At 53.5% G+C, this 15,844-nt stretch overlaps 1 protein-coding gene across 4 annotated transcripts in view; it reads left to right on the top strand.

Annotated features, from left to right (window-relative positions):
- LOC147621739 (uncharacterized) overlaps positions 1-15,607 on the top strand; it is a 35,451-nt gene extending 19,844 nt beyond the window's left edge. For 3 of the 4 annotated variants that reach the window (XR_015269597.1, XR_015269598.1, XR_015269599.1), the window contains 3 exons: positions 14,820-14,893; positions 14,978-15,083; positions 15,247-15,607. Coding sequence is in view for 1 of the 4 variants with exons in the window: in XM_086822767.1 (XP_086678893.1) it covers positions 13,660-14,334 (675 nt within the window). In the remaining 3 variants the exon portion in view is untranslated. Of the gene's footprint in view, positions 1-12,820; positions 14,894-14,977; positions 15,084-15,246 lie in introns of those variants that run through there. The other variant, XM_086822767.1, reaches the window with a different exon arrangement.
- The last annotated feature ends 237 nt before the right edge of the window (positions 15,608-15,844 follow it).

The following is a 15,844-nucleotide window of genomic DNA, read 5'->3' as shown; positions in this document are numbered from 1 at the left end:
TCGTATTCGGCAGCACTTTAGGGTTCCTCGGACATTTCAGCCACTATGGGTTGACATCATGCATGCAGTTGAGCCTTTTACTCCATTGCCTCGGCCATCTGCAGATCAGCCTTGGCTTGATTGGGCACTATGTAAATCTGGTGACTTGATATCACTCTCAGCTAACCAGGTCTATCATAAGCTTGTATCAGAGAAAGATTGGGTTTCAGCCAAGGCCAATAAGGTGTGGGGATTGCACAAGTCTAAATCATGGTGGCAGAAAACTCTTATGTGTGGTTGGTAGTCTAAACTCCCTTACCAAGGTAAGGTTTTCATTTGGAGGATGTTGGTGGGAGGGTTACCTACATGGGATCAGCTGAGCCGTCGTAAAATTACACTGGCCTCTTGCTTCTTCTACACGACATGCACTGAAACAGTTATGCATCTGTTCATGAGTTGTCCAGTGGCCCGTCAGATTTGGTCTTTTGTCTCTCGCGTTTGGGAGGCAGTAGAGAGGTCTACTGTTTCGGCTCATCAGTGGATATTTGGGATTTGTCCTCAAGTCATTACTTCAGACAGTCACCTTGTAATATTCCATTTCCTTAGATGGACAGGACTTTGGCATATTTGGACTACACGGAATGGGTTCATTTTTGATTCCTTGTCTGGAATACATGGGCACATTCTACGTATCCGCGGTTTGCTGCTTTGGCAGTTTTCTTCTCTTCTCTCAGCTCAGCTACTGGATGCAGATGTTATTTCGTTATGGTCTACGGCAGCTCGGCTGGCTCATCTTTGATGCTTTTATCTGGGATGCTTGTTTGGCTAGGAGGCTTTCTTATTAGTGTACAGGTTTGCATGGTCATGATCCTTTAGAGGGTCTTTTGTGGGGGTTTTGTTTGGGGCCATAGGTTCTGTGTGAGCCATGTGGCTGATGTACATTTTACATATAATATAAAACACCATTTCACGAAAAGAGAGAGAGAGAGAGAGAGAGAGAGAGAGAGAGATCAGTCTTTGTGAGAGAGAGTGAGAGACAGGGGAAAAAAAAATTAAAAATTCAGGTTCAGGTTTTTTCATTCTCCTTCGTCTCCGACCTCCTGCGGGAGTTCCCTGCAGTCCACATATGGCCTCTTCGACTTTTCCTGCTTCTACTGCCATGGCTGGCGCTCCGCCGACACTGGGTACCACACAGGCTGCCCCACAGTTGATTGTCTGGCAGCATCTCCTCTCTGGAGCAGAGATTGAGGTCTTTTTGATGCGTCCATTAGGACATTAGCAGGACGGACTTTGGTGGGTCGTATGGTTGGGCATTCTCCCTCTCGCTCTACAGTCCGCGACTGGCTCCAGTCTGCCCTTCGCTCCCCTGACGGCAGGATAGCTGAGATAGAGTTGGTGGCGAGAGGCATTTTCAGAGTTGTCTTCTCCGACGAGACAGCTGCCCGGGCTCTTCTTCAGCGCTCCCCGATCATCTCGGACTCTCATGCTATCCATTTGCGGGAGTGGTGCCCGGAGTTCACCGCAGAGGACTTCGATGCCAGGTTTGACATTCCTCGGTTCCCGGTTACGGTGGCCTTCCTGGGGATTCCTCTTCAGTTTCGTCATTTGATTTCCACAGTAGCTGGACGGATGGGCACGATCGTTCCTGGCTCACTAGTCTCAGGTGTGGGCTCGCCCAGGATCCAGGTGTGGGCTCCTTCTTCTACTGTGTTTCCGGATGCGGTGGAGTTTCTTTGGAGAGATTCATCTTTTCGCCAGCGAGTTTTAGTCACTGGCAGGCCTGACCAGTGTCTGAGGTGTCAGGCCTTTGGTCATTTAGCTCGTGACTGCCCTCAGCCAGCTCGGCATCGTAGACAGGAGCCTCAGGCCCGCCAGCCTCACCGCACCCCACAGCAGCAGCAGCAGCAGACACCTCCGGCCCCCCAGCACTCGGCGGGAGCTGCTCGCCCCTCAGACTCAGGGGATTGGCGTACTGTGGACCGTCGGCACCAGTTTAGGGCTACCCGCCCTAATGTTGCTCCACCACCCCCTCAGCAGCAGCAGCGACGATGTCTTCCACCTACACTGACCACAGTGCAGGAGGAGGACTCCCAGGAGGACTTGTGTCTCTCTCTTGTTCCTGCCTCCCCACAGGAGGCTGTCGTCTCGGTTCCCCCTCTACCTCCTCCTAGACCTCTTTTCACTGCCATGGATACTGATTTTCCTCTGCTTCCTTCACTTCCTTCACAGGCGTTGATACCTCTGCCATCCCAGGGACAGGCTCCTCCAGCTGGGAAGGATGTGACGCAGCTATTCATGGATTGTGCGCCTATCTCATGGCGTTTTGATGTGGCAGGTGTTAGTGTGCAGATGACTTTGGCCCACTCGAGATCCGAGTCTACTGCTCACGTCGACAGACACTTCTTACTTCGCAGGCACAGAGGTCTCCTTTCCTTTCTTTCTTCTTACCCTTCACGGGGAAAGAAGATTGGTCAGAGGTCTCAGTTCTCTCTTTTACCTGCACACAGATATTGCAGCGCCTCACATCCTGGGTGCCTACACTTGCAGCTGATATCTCCATTTCCCAGATTGCCCACTGCATTGGCAGGGTGAAATGGGAAAATGGACTCTGCCGATATGTTCTACCAGTTCTTTTTGGTTTTGCAGATTCTTGGTCACCCACCTCGGAGACTCTTCAATGGCATGTGAAGAGGATTTCCAAGGTCTTGAGTTGTCCTGCTCAGTATGTACAGAGATGGTTTGCCTCTGTCATGGATTTTAGACCCGGGGGAGATATACTCCTGCTTCCTCCAGATTCAGGCAGGTTTGATCCTCCAGATGCTCGGCCTGAGGCCAAGCGCCAGCGCAGCCAGCCTGCTTAGATGTATGCTCATTGAGGTTTCCAGTGTCATGTATGCCAGTTGTGGTTTTTTGCTTTCTTGATGGATTTGCATATTGTCACTTGGAACACCAATGGGCTGCATGCTTCTCGCCACAGTGGTGCGAGGAAGCTTCTCTTGAGACAGGATTTGCATAGACATGTTGTTGGGGATGTTGACATCTTATATGTGCAGGAGCACAAACTTTCCTTGGCAGATACTCAGTCTTGAAGGAAGATTCTCCCTGGCAATTCATGTTTGTTCTGGGAGCCTGCCACGGGCGTTATGTCTCGCAGTGTAGGTGTTGCTATTTCTGTGGGTCAGCGGTGGACTTCTTGTGTGAGGGACCACGGGACTCTGATTGCTGGTAGATGCATTTGGGTATCGATGCAGATTGGTGATGTGTTGGTTGGCCTATTATGTATTTATGCGCCTAATGATGCTCGCCTGAGAGCAAATTTCTGGCAGGAGATTGTGGATGTATTGCCAGTTGTGGACTCTTGGATAGTCGGAGGGGATTTCAATAATTTGGAATCTCCATCCGATTACCGTGCTGATACTCCCCCTCATTTGTCAGAGATTGCTACAGTTGAGATTGATGCTTGGGACAGTTTCCTTTTTGCTTTGAGACTCTCCGATGCCTGGCATGAGCATTCTTTTATGCACACAGAGGGTACCTTGCAGTTTTCTTGGGGTTTTCGCAGGCAGGCTGGCCGTTTGCTAGAGAGGATGGATCGCTTCTATATTGGGGCATGGGCAGTTGGGATTGGCGGGTCTATGACGATCTGGCCAGGTACAGCACTCTCCGATCATGCTCCGGTTTCCCTCCGCATCCTAGCTCAGAGACCGGATGCTCCGCGCAGAGGATGTAGGATTCCAGATGTGATTTTATCTGCAGACACCTTACAGGCTGCGTTGGAGGACATTTGGGATTTTTCTTCACAGTCGCCCTCTTTAGATTATGCTTGTTTCATCACTCAGTGCCTTGCTGCCTCGAGTGAGACCTGTCGTCATCATGCGATTGCGAGGAGACGATTTTTGCGTGCTAGTGAGCAGGGTCTTCATATTCGTCTTGCCTCCCTCCATCGCTTGCAGGAGCAGCATCCTCAGGATTCCTTTCTTGCCCAGGAGGAGAGTGAGGCTAGGGCAGAGCTCTCACTGGTTCTTGAGAGAAGAGCTGAGTTCACCTATCACGCTTCAGTTTCTCAGTGGATTACTAAAGCGGATAGGATGAATAAGGATTTCTTCTCCACATTTCGATAGCGCCACACGGGCTCTTGTCTGCGCGCTATCAGGCATTCAGATGGTGTTTTGTACTCTCAGCCAGATGAGGTTCTGGGATTGGCAGTAGATCATTTTGAGGATCTCTTTATTCCGGACGCTCTCACTCCTGATATTGCTCATGCTCGAGATGAGGTTTGGTCTCATGTGCCATTGGTGGTTACTCCAGATATGTGTGCTTCTCTTATGCAGCCATTCACAGATACTGAGCTTCGTGATGCTGTTGGTTCTTTGGATGCTTCCTCTTGCCCTGGAGACGATGGGCTTACCCGTCAGTTTTTTCTTGAGTATTGGGAGATATTGCATCGACCACTTTTATTAGGTTTGCAGCAGATCTTTGACTCGGGCAGCATGCCCCATTCTTTGACTTCTGGTTTGATTGCTCTTATCCCCAAAGGGGGAGATCCCACCTTGCTTCGACAGTGGAGACCTATTACTCTGCTCTCCACGTCATACAAGCTTTTGGCTCATTTGATTTCAGCTCGGCTGAAGCCTTTTATGCATCTTCTCATCCATGGTTCACAGACTGCTTTTGTACAGGACAGATGCATTCTAGATAATGTGTTTACTTTTTATGCTGCGGCCGAATGGGCCAAGTCCTCTTCGCAGCGTCTGGCTGCCCTACTTCTCGACTTTGAGAAGGCATATGATAGAGTAGATTGGGACTTTCTTGAGGGTACCCTTGCCAGATTGGGTTTTCCGGATGGATGGATTAGAGGGATTTCAGGTCTTTACCGCTCTGCCACCAGTGCGGTTACTATTGGAGGTTTCGTTAGTCGACATTTCACTTTGGGGAGGTCGGTTAGACAGGGCTGCCCTCTTGCTCCCTATCTTTTCCTATTTTTTGCTGAGGCATTATCTTCATATATCAGCACTCAGTCTACCCACATTCCAGGCCTACATCTCCCGATTGCTGTGGGTCAGCAGACTGAGTTGTTGGACTCGGAGTATGCAGATGACACTCTCTTGAAACAGCACTACTCGACTGTCGATCTGCTCCTGCGAGCTCCGCCTCATCCCCCCTCCCGTCTACCTTCCCCCTGCTGGTTCTCGCCGTCGCGCGCCCCCCTCTCCCCCCCCCCGCCTGTCCCCCGCCATCTCCTCCGCCTCTCCCCCCCGCCTCCTTCCTCGCTTCCTCCCCCGCCATCTCTCCCCCCCCGCCTTCTCTCCCCCCCCGCCTTCTCCTCCCCCGCCTCCTTCCTCGCTTCCTCCCCCGCCATCTTCCCCCCCCGCCTCCTTCCTCGCTTCCTTCCCCGCCATCTCTCCCCCCCCGCCTTCTCCTCCGCTTCGCGGCTCTTCCCGCCGCCTTCTCCCTCACCTCCCCCTCCGTCTCGCCCCTCCTCCCACCGATAGCTCCCCCCTCCCCCCCTCGCTCCGCCCCCGCTATCCTCTCTCTTTCCGCCTCTCCGTTTCCTCGTAGGGCTGTGTCCCTCCCATTGGTGACCCCGGTCTCTGGCCTTTTCCCTCTAGAGGACTCCATGGAAGCCGCTCCGACTACCCCTGCCGATTCCGGTCTCCGTCTGGAGTTCACAGATGCAGATCATCAGTTGTTTGTTTCCACAGTATCCGCTCTTGAGGTCTTCTCCTTGGTCTGCAAGATAGTGGGTAGTCGCCCGATGCGGAGAGAGCTTCGCGACCTTCTGCAAGGCAGCCTCGTTGGCGTGCCTGCCAAGATCGTCAGCGTCGATTTTTTGGGACGTGGCTACTACCAATTGGATTTCGAGTTCCCCCAGGCTGCTCAGACGGTGCTGGCTCAGAGCCCCATTGCCCTTCGCTCATCCCGGGCGTTCCTGGCGCGATGGACTCACGGTTTCGACCCCGCTTTTGACCCGCTAGGAGGCTCGACAGGTTTTCCCATCACTATCTGCTTTCCTGGACTCCGCAGGGAGTACTTGCCCCTCTTGTCATCCATTGGCAAGGCGTTCGGGCAGGTGGTGGAGACGCCTCAGACAGCGGCTTCAGTGATAGCTCGGGCAGCAGGACTCCCAGCCATTCGTGTTGTGGTTCCGTCACCGGAGTCCCTCCCGAAGACGATCCTCCTCCCTTGTCTTTTTGGAGGACATCTGATACAGCGCGTGGAGTATTCGGGCCTCCCCGGCCAGTGCTACATCTGTCGGGAGATGGGCCACCTCGCACGCGCCTGTCCCCGCAAGGGGGTTCACCCTTCACGCTCTGCCGCCTCTGGACCCCCTTCAGGAGGCCCGAGGGGTGGCCATCCACCTTAGAGACTGGACATCCCTGGCTCGTCTCAGCAGGCGCCATCATCTGACGAGCAGGCCCCGGCGGAGGATGCCGCGCAGACCCAGGAGGCTGGCGGATGGCAGGAGGTTCGCCGGCGGAAACGCTTGGCCCGCAGGGACCATCGCAGACGCCAGCAGGCAGCACAGGCTGGCGGACAGGCGACTCCGGCTGGCGTCCAGGCACCTACCCACACTTATGCTCCAGTCAGGGATAGGCGGCCAGCAGGTCCCACCCCGATGGACGAGGATTCAGTCTCAGTGCCCGTTGAGGCCGCCGGTGGAGCCCCCCACGTGGAGACCCCGCTCCCGCCTCCCCCCGCGGGGGCCCCGTCCCCTCCATGGAGCAGATCCCTGAGGATCCCGGGCCGCACTCTGCGACCCCCGGCCCCTCTTCCCCTCACTCGGAGAGCACTCCTTCCACTCCCCCACTCCCCCCCTCCCGCCTCCCCCGGCGGCCCCCCCCTGACACCTCTCCTCTGGCAGATGCCTCTCCATCCTCTCCTTGCTCTCCCCCCTCCTCTCCGCGAGCCACCATCCCTCCCTCGGCCTCTCCAGGATACTCCTCCAAACCACCCACTGTCCCGAGGCAGCGCAGCTGGGTAGGCCAGAGTTCAGTTCAGCGGTTGTTCCACCGCCACTCCGGGCCGGTGGAGATGGCGATCCTAGCTTCGCCCGTCACAGAGTTCTCCCCAGCCTCCCCTGGGGGGCCCCCGCGAGTGATGGGGCTCCCAGTGGATTACGGTTTTTTCAGGTGTCTCCAGCTAGATGCTGGCCCGTTCGAGACACTGGTCGCGCCCTTGCGAGTTTGCGTGGTGTGCCATCCCTCTCGTTCTCCTTCAGTGGTGAGCAGCATGGTGGCCTTCTCCTTTCCTCTCAGTGTTGCCCGAGACACAGCATGGGATTGCAACTCTGTAGAGGAAGTTTTGTGTGATCAGATACTGGAGTTTTCCCACCACTTCACTGACTTGGGGCTCACGGACCTATTGCAGACCCGATTACACTCAGTCCGCATGAGCTTGTTTGGTATAGGAGATTGGCGGGCGGATCCGGTCCACATCTCAGTTGAGGCGGTGCTACTGATTCTCCTCCACGCTGCCCCGAGGATGCAGCCTATCTTTAGATACATATATGCAGAGGATTGGTCTCACGCCTATGCCCTGGACAGGGCGAAGGTGGAGTGGGGCTAGACACAGAGACAGGTCACCCTCTTTTTGGAGAGACTCCGCACCCGGACAGACAGTGACTATTCTCCCTCCAAGCCGGCGCCCAAGACTCACAGAGTGGAGGGCACCGGCTGAGAGGGGTGAGCCAGTGGCAGCTGCTTCACTTGCCATAGCTCATCCATGAGGATCCTCTCATGGAACATCCAGGGTCTTGGTGGACCTCGCTGCTACATTGGTCGGGGCAGACTTCGCCAGGAGATCCAGAGGGCTCTCGTTGGAGGACCACCTTTCTGCCGGGCGTACCCGCACTTGCGGGAAGATCTTGCCAGGCAGGAGTCACACTTTTTGGTCACCGGCATCTGGCTCCCAGGGGAACCAGGGTGGAGTATGCATCTCAGTCAGCGAGCAGCTTCTATCCGAGGTTTTGGATTCTGGCACTCTGGTCCGGGGTCGAGCGCAGTGGATCATCCTTCGGATTGGGGAAGACCGCATTGGCTTCCTCAACTTCTACGCCCCCAATGGGGCGACCGGGAGAGCTGAGTTCTGGAGCACCATTAGGCAGTCCCTCCCCATGGCAGACCATTGGTGCCTAGGGGGGGATTGCAACATGCTGGAGGATGCAGAGGACAGGATGGGGGGTAGCCAGGAGACCATTCATGGGCCGGAGCTCGCTGCCTGGGAGGAACTAGTGCTGCAGGTGAGAGGCCAGGATCCGTGGACTCTCTCGGAGTTTGGCAGGTTGCATGGGAGTTTATCTTTCTCGCGCTCGGATAGACGGGCCACAGGAGTTAACCTTTCCCGCATCGACAGGTTTTACATTGATGAGTGGGCTTGCGATAGAGGTGGCACTGTGGGTATACTTGCAGGCTCCTCGTTTTCAGACCACTTTCCAGTGCTTCTCCAAATCGAGGACCCTACGAGAGGAGAGCGAGGCCAGAGCGTCCAGATTCCAGATTGTCTCATAGAGGAGCCTGAGATTGCGACCAGAGTTGAGCAGGTCTGGCAGGAGCTTCAGTTCAGGAGAGGATCGGTAGCCAGCGATCTTGACAGGGGTTTGCAGGAGATCAGTAGGATGCTCAGACAGGCTGCCCTGGACCGTCTGGAGGCTTTCAGAGAGCAAGAGAGGAGCCTGCGGAGGAGTCTAGCTTCCCTTCAGAGACTTCAGGAGAGGGATCCTACGAGCCCTTGGATTTCAGAGCAGATGGAGTCAGCTCGCACAGAGATCAGATCCATCGAGGAGAGGAGGGTGGAGTTTCGATTCCATGATCGGGCTTCTTTTTGGACACAGGCTGGAGACAGAGTGACTCGAGATTTCTTTGAGGCGACAGGGCCTCGCTTCAGACGAGAGGGTCTCAGGCGTCTTCGGCAGGCTGATGGCCGGGTAGTGGTGGATCCCCCCCAGGATTCGGGCGATCGCCACAGATTTTTACAGGGATCTGCTCTTTGTTGAGCCAGCAGATGACAGGGTGAGAGAGGCTCGGGAGGCAGTCTGGAGCTTCACGAGACCGGTTGTGCCGGCCCATTTGCAGCACTCCCTTCTCTCCCCCTTCTCGGATACGGAACTGGAGGCGGCTCTTCAGGCACTTCCTCGGGGCAAATGCCCAGGAGAGGACGGTCTCTCAGTGGCTTTCTTCCAGAGGTACTGGGGTCTCTTGCATAAGGGTTTCAGATTGGCATTCCAGGAGATCATGGAGTTGGGAGACATGCCGGATAGCATGGCAGAGGGGTTGATTCACTTGATCCCCAAAGAGGGAGGAGACAGACTGGAGATTAGACAGTGGAGACCGATCACCTTGCTAGGCACGGCCTACAAGGTCCTAGCTAAGGCGATCAGCAGGCGGCTTCAGCCTCACCTTCCGGACATCATCCACTCCACGCAGACAGGCTTCATCCAGGATAGGAGCATCCTGGATAACATCTTCTCTTTCTGGGAGGCTACGGCTTTGGTTAGATTTCGGCAGGAGGATCTGGCAGTGCTCCTTCTCGACTTCGAGAAGGCATATGATCGGGTGGACTGGGCCTTCTTGGAAGGCACTATGGAGAGGATGGGCTTCCCCCCTCAGTGGATCCATGGGGTCTCTGCACTCTACACATCGGCTCATAGCCAGGTGCTGATACAGGGCGTGCGCGGAGAGAGGTTCTAGCTCTCGTGCTCGGTGCGGCAGGGGTGCCCCTTGGCGCCCTTTCTTTTTCTTTTTGTGGCGGAGGCCATGAGCACTTTCTTGACGGCACAGGATACAGGTTTGCGAGGCCTCCAGCTCCCCATCCGCACCTCGGAGGAGCTCCTAGACTCGGAGTTTGCGGATGACACTGCTGTCTATCTTCAGGGAGGGGAGGAGAACCTCCGCCGCTTCGCCTCAGCCATGGACAGGTTTTGCAGAGCTTCGGGCGCTTTGATGAACTGGCACAAGTCGTGTGGGTTGTGGGTCAGTTCTGTGCCCCCCCCGACTTGGAGGCCAGTTGATGGGTTTCAGTGGCTGCCCCCGGCACTACAGTGCGCTATTTGGGATGCTATGTGGGCATTGACATATCTCCGGAGCAGCAGATAGCCCCCCCTTCTTCTGAGCATTCGGAAGAAGCTTCTGTATTGGAGTACGGCTCGTTTATCTCTGGCTGGCCGAGTGGTTGTGGCCAACCAGGTTCTGCTTGCTACCATGTGGTACATCACTTCTTGCTGGGCCTTCTCTCGGGCGTGCATTGGCCAGGTGCAGAGGCTCATCAGGAACTTTCTTTGGTCCGATGGCGACGGGCGGCCCGCCAGGGCCAAGGTGGCATGGGCTGTGATCACTTAGCCGAGGGAGAGAGGCGGCCTGGGCATAGTTGATCCTATTTGTCAGAGCCGAGCTTTGCTTGGCAAGTTGGTGGTTCGTGGCCTCCTACCAGGCGCTGAGCCGTGGAAGGAGTTTCTTGTTTCCAGGATTCTCAGCCGCACTCCTTCTCTTAGCGGCCCCTGGACCCCCAGCATCAGGTGGATCTTTACAGAGCAGCGATCCAGAGGAGTGGGCCTTGGCTTCGAGGAGCGTTTTGCAGCTAGCCTTCTGAGGGCCTGGGAGCATCTGAGGCCGTCACTCTTCCAGACTCCCCCGGGCACCGATGAGGAGCGCCTGAGGCAGCCATTGATCTGGAACCCCTTGATCCGACTTCCCAGTGGTCATATGGTTGGATCGCGATCTCACGTGTCGTGGGGCCCGTTGAGCTCCGGCCCAGCCCAGTCCCTAGACGACTGGATATGTTTTCAGCAGCTGCCTCTAGAGGTTCAGGAGAGGAGACTCAGCGGGATGAGGGGCAGAGAGTTGATGAGGCAGGACATTGAGGCGGCCATTCCCCGGGAGTGGCGGACTCGAGTACAGGACCCTCCACCTCCACAGTGGATGGGCGTCTTTACTCGGCATGAGATCCTTCTAGTGGTCTGCGGCTCAGCAGAGAGAGTCGCCCCACTCACCTTCGAGGTGGGAGAGGGAGGCCAGCTCTAGAGGACCCGACTAGATTTGGATGAGTTCCAGGGTTGTATCTTTCAGAGGGTGCGGGTGGTTGGCTTTCATCAGAGACAGTGGCATGTAGACCCCTCACCGGCCTCGATAGGGGAGGACTATTCTTGGAGATTATGGGCTTGGGACAGCAAGCCTCTTATTTGCCTTCAGTGGGATCCAGGCGAGTGGCTTTGGCGAGATCCCTACTCGGCCCCTACCAGCCCAGGCACCCCCTTTTTTCAGTACACAGCGAGGCTGGGGCGGCGGATCCAGAGGCACAGGATAGCGGGCACCCCGGCAGCGGCCGAGCATTGGCGGCGACAGGGGCTCTCCCCTGCCTTTCTTAGGGACTTCTGGCAGCGCCTTTGGGCCAGCTTCCGGGCCCGGAAGGTGACGCTTTTTCTCTGGCTTACAGCGCATAGAGGACTGGCTCTGGGGGCTTGGCTAGCTTTTGGCAGACACCCAGCGTCCTGCCCTCGGTGCGGCCATGCACAGGAGTCGTAGCGGCACTGCTTATGGGATTGCCCACAGGCACAGCAGGTCTGGCAGCGCGCTCTCAGGATGGTTTTCGCAGGCTCGCCAGGTGAGATGATGGTGACGTGGGGTGCGGTGGCTTGGGCCACGGACAGCGGCCCGGCCCTTGGATACGAGGACGTCCCTGGCAGTGTGACCATCCAGGTCTCTGATAGGGCGATGGCGGTGGTTCCAACGCCAGATTTCTCTTTGGCAGTCTCCCAGGAGGGGGACGGGCAGAGATGGGAGATGATCAGCAGCATGACGGCTTGGCACATAACTGGGGGAAACTTCAGGGCGACTCGGATCGCATGAGAGGTCGCCGCAAGGCGTTCCTCCGCACTTGGCAGCCTGGCCCTTTCCTCATCGTGAGGGGCGAGGATGTCACTTGGCACTACAGGCCTCCAGTTTGGCTCTTCTCACCTCCCGCATGTACTACTAGGTAGCCCCCCCCCCCCCCCCCTAGAGAGCGGCCAGCCACGGGGGTGGAGCTCCGGTGTTCACTGTGTTTATTATCCCTCCTTGTGAGGTGAGCTTTGTAGCCTTATGGCGTTTTCTCATTAACTAATAGAAGGATCCTTTTTCCAAAAAAAAAGGAAAAAAAGATGACACTCTCTTGATTACGGAGTTTTCAGAGGATAATCTTGACAGGGTGCGATGCTTGATTGATAGATTTTGTCTTGCTAGTGGTGCTCGTGTCAATTGGAATAAATCATCAGGTATTCTATTTGCCACTGATGCACGCACTGAGTGGGGTACAGCTGATGGATTCACTTGGCTGCAGCCTGGTGAATCATGCAGATACTTGGGTTTTCAGATTGGCTTAGATGTGAGTCCGGCACAGCAGTTCACTCCGGTCCTTGATTCTATTCGCAGGAAGCTCTCTCATTGGTCAGCATGCCATCTGTCTTTAGCAGGACGTGCTGTTGTGGTGAATCAGGTTTTGTTGGCTACTGCTTGGTATATTGCATCATGTTGGATGCTTCACCCTGGTGTGATTGCTAGGCTCAGGCGCTTGGTGCGCAACTATTTGTGGGCTGGATGTGATGCATCGCATGATACTAGAGCCCGTGTGGCTTGGCACACTTGCATATTGCCTAGGTCACAGGGAGGTCTGGGTATCATTGATCCACTGATACAGAGTAGAGCCCTTATTTCCAAGTGCATCATCCGGGGTCTTTTCCCTGGAGATGAACCTTGGAAATCCTTTCTACGCCATGCAGTCCTACATTCGACTCCTTCAGTGGGGGGTGATTGGGATCGGTCATATAGATTCATCTTCTCTGATGCAGTTCTTACACCTCCGTGATCTCACTTTCTACGATCCATACTGGGAGTTTGGCATATACTGCGCAGAGATATTATTCAGCGTTTACCGGTCCTTACAGAGGAGTTTGAGCGTCAGCCTCTTATATGGAACCCTAGGGTTCTGGATGCTGAGGGTCGTCAGTTGGGATTGCGCACGCACATTGATTGGGCAGCTTGGGCCGGCCCTGCACTCTCTCTACAGACTTGGTTAGCTGCTAGATGCCTTGATGCTGGTTTGTTAGGTACCACTTACTCTATTGGCAGAGGTGTTATTCCCCGTATTCAGGAGATAGATGCTGCCATCCCTCACCAGTGGATTGAGGCAGTCACTGATCCGCAGATTGACAGCCAGAGACTATTGGCAGGATGGTGGGCTTTCTTCCACACGCCGACATCTGTGCCATCTTATGCTCGTCATGGTGATATTTTCTTTGAGGTTCTCCCTGATTTCAGATTATGTCATGTTGTTCCTACTCTCCCTTTGCCTGTTGGGACTTGGCTCCACGTTCGCGTTGTGGGTTTCAAAGGCAAAAAACACACAGTAGACCCGGATATTGACTTGCATGAGGTTACGCTTTGGACACTGTGGATTTGGGAGGGGAGACCACTTTCTCGATTATCTTGGGATCCTGGAGAGTGGCTTTGGCCTGCAGTTGTGGATTCAGATCCTGCCGTATCCTTTTTTGAGTACTCTGTACCTATTGGCAGAGCCATCTTTCTGCGACAGGATCACTGTCAGCCCACTAGACTGCGGGCGTGGCTGCATGCAGGGCTCTCACATGCTTTCACAGGGCGATTTTGGAGACACACATGGTCGGCAGGGATTAGTCGCAGGATATCATACTTCATGTGGATGATTGCGCATTCAGGTTTGGCTGTGGGGACTTGGTCAGCGATTACAAGCCATGATCCTACATGTTTACAATGCACTGATCACTTGCCAGAGTCACAGAGACATTGCCTTTGGACATGTACTCAGGTGCAGCCGGTTTGGAGGGCGATCTGCCTACTCTTATCTCGAGTTGGAGTTTGTCAGGGCTATGTGACTTGGGGTGAAGTTTGTTGGCTTCTGCAGTTTCATGGACCACATCTCCTCTTTGAAGGGGAACCTGCGGACCCTGTTTTTTCCCTCGGTGTTGGGACTTACTTTGGGGGTACATTATCCATGATTCCCTTGGCAGTTCATGATGCTACAGAGCAGAGCAGGGAGCCTACATTTGCTACTATTGCTGCCATTACCTTGTGGTGTATCTGGAAGGCTCGTTGCATGCACGTTCTTAGTCATGAGCCTTCCTCTCCAGAGGATACCTTGCGTATTATTTGGTCAGAGCTGCTTCATACTCTCCGCAGTCAGTGGGATGCTGCACAGGGAGACTCTAGATCTGCACAGCAGAGGAGATTTGCTTTTCTCCGTGCTTGGGGGGGTTCTTCTCAGTTTTTTCACTACGACAGGGGCTTCTTGGTCTGGCACTACGCTGTGCCTGACTGGCTTATTCTACATGCTTCACATCAGCCTCCTTGATCTCTTGATCTAGCTATTCATTTGTATCACTGGTTTGTACTGCCCATAGTGCCAGGCCTTTAGCAGCCTATGGGAGTTAGTACGCTTTAATACAGCCCTGGTTACTCCAAAAGAGAGAGAGAGAGAGAGAGAGAGAGAGAGAGAGAGAGAGAGAGAGTTTTAACGTCGTAGGAACAATCCCAAGAGACGACAATGATCTATCCGACGAGAAGTGAGATTTGAACACATAACGTGTCAAATCTCATTTCCATGAAAGAGAGAGAGAGAGAGAGATTAATGAAAAGAGGGAGGACATTTTCGTGTTTTGTGACTTTTTTTGATCAGCGGCATTCTCCATTGTGAATTGCTGAGCTTTATTCCCACTCATGGGCATCCAACTTATCTTATACTTCTCTTCTATCTGATAAAACAAAATTTCAAAATGATAACAAATTTTGCTTGCTAGAATCTTTGCTGTACTTTCCAATGGCTTAACTTGATTGCAGGGTCAAAGAAGCCATCTGGATCACCTGAGGAACTTATAAGGCATTTTGGTTGTGATGCATCTTTACTGGTGATGGTAGGTTACAAATGTGGTAGTCGGTTGAAAGCATATGATTATGCAGTTAAAGTGCACAATCTGATGTTTCAATTTTTTCCAAAGGTCGGAGACCGTTACTTCACTGACATTATTTATGGCAATAAGAATGGCCTATTGACTTTTAACCAAACCTTTGACCTTCGAGGGAGAACCTTTTGTTGTTAGACAAGTAAGTGCCTTGGCCCTGGCTGTGTGTGTGTGATTGTTCATGTAGTAGCTTTCTTTTGATGAAATAGGGTAAATGAGGCTGGTGTTCTTTTTACTTGGTCATATACTAGGCAGAGAGGGCCAAGCAAAGCCCTTTTAATTGTTGTTATTCATGATTTCTGAAGGTACGAGCATTGGAAGAGTTTTTGGTGCAGCGATGGCGTGAAAAGGGAGTAATGCCAGTCAAGCACAAAGTAATGTCCTGTAGCCATCGATTTATAAAGGACCATGCAGGCAACTCAACTCAGCAATGTTTGTAAAGGTTTCTAACACCAATTTGAGCTTCAATTTTTATAAAAAGGCATTATATCATTTCTAAATAGTTTCTTTTTCCCAGTCAAAGCAATATTTTATGGAACCAAGTTGGGATGTAGGATGTTGTAGCCCAGTAATATTTCTTGAACTGGGCACTGCTGGAAGAGATGGATTGATGTTAATGTTCTTGTTGATTTTGTGAATGTCTCGAACAAGTAGTCATTATCCTATAAACAGCGTGCATCTCCCCTGCCCCCTCCCTCCCTCAACCCCAAAAAAAAACCATAAAAATAAAAATAAAATCAGAAAGCAGAATAAATCACCCAATTCTATTTATTAAACTGAGGAGCAAGGGCAGTAAGGAAATCTTTTGAGGGATTGATAAAGCAGCATCACTAAGGAGACTTGTGTCAATTCTTTGATGTACAGTGCTGTTGTGTTGTTTAATATTTGTGTAAATAATGTCAC

The sequence above is a fragment of the Cibotium barometz genome, chromosome 29 (assembly GCF_041138505.1).
Source record: "Cibotium barometz isolate CiBa-2024 chromosome 29, ASM4113850v1, whole genome shotgun sequence".
In the NCBI taxonomy this organism is placed as follows: Eukaryota; Viridiplantae; Streptophyta; class Polypodiopsida; order Cyatheales; family Cibotiaceae; genus Cibotium; species Cibotium barometz.
Note: the sequence above shows the minus strand (reverse complement) of the source record. Positions and strands in the feature narration are given on the sequence as shown.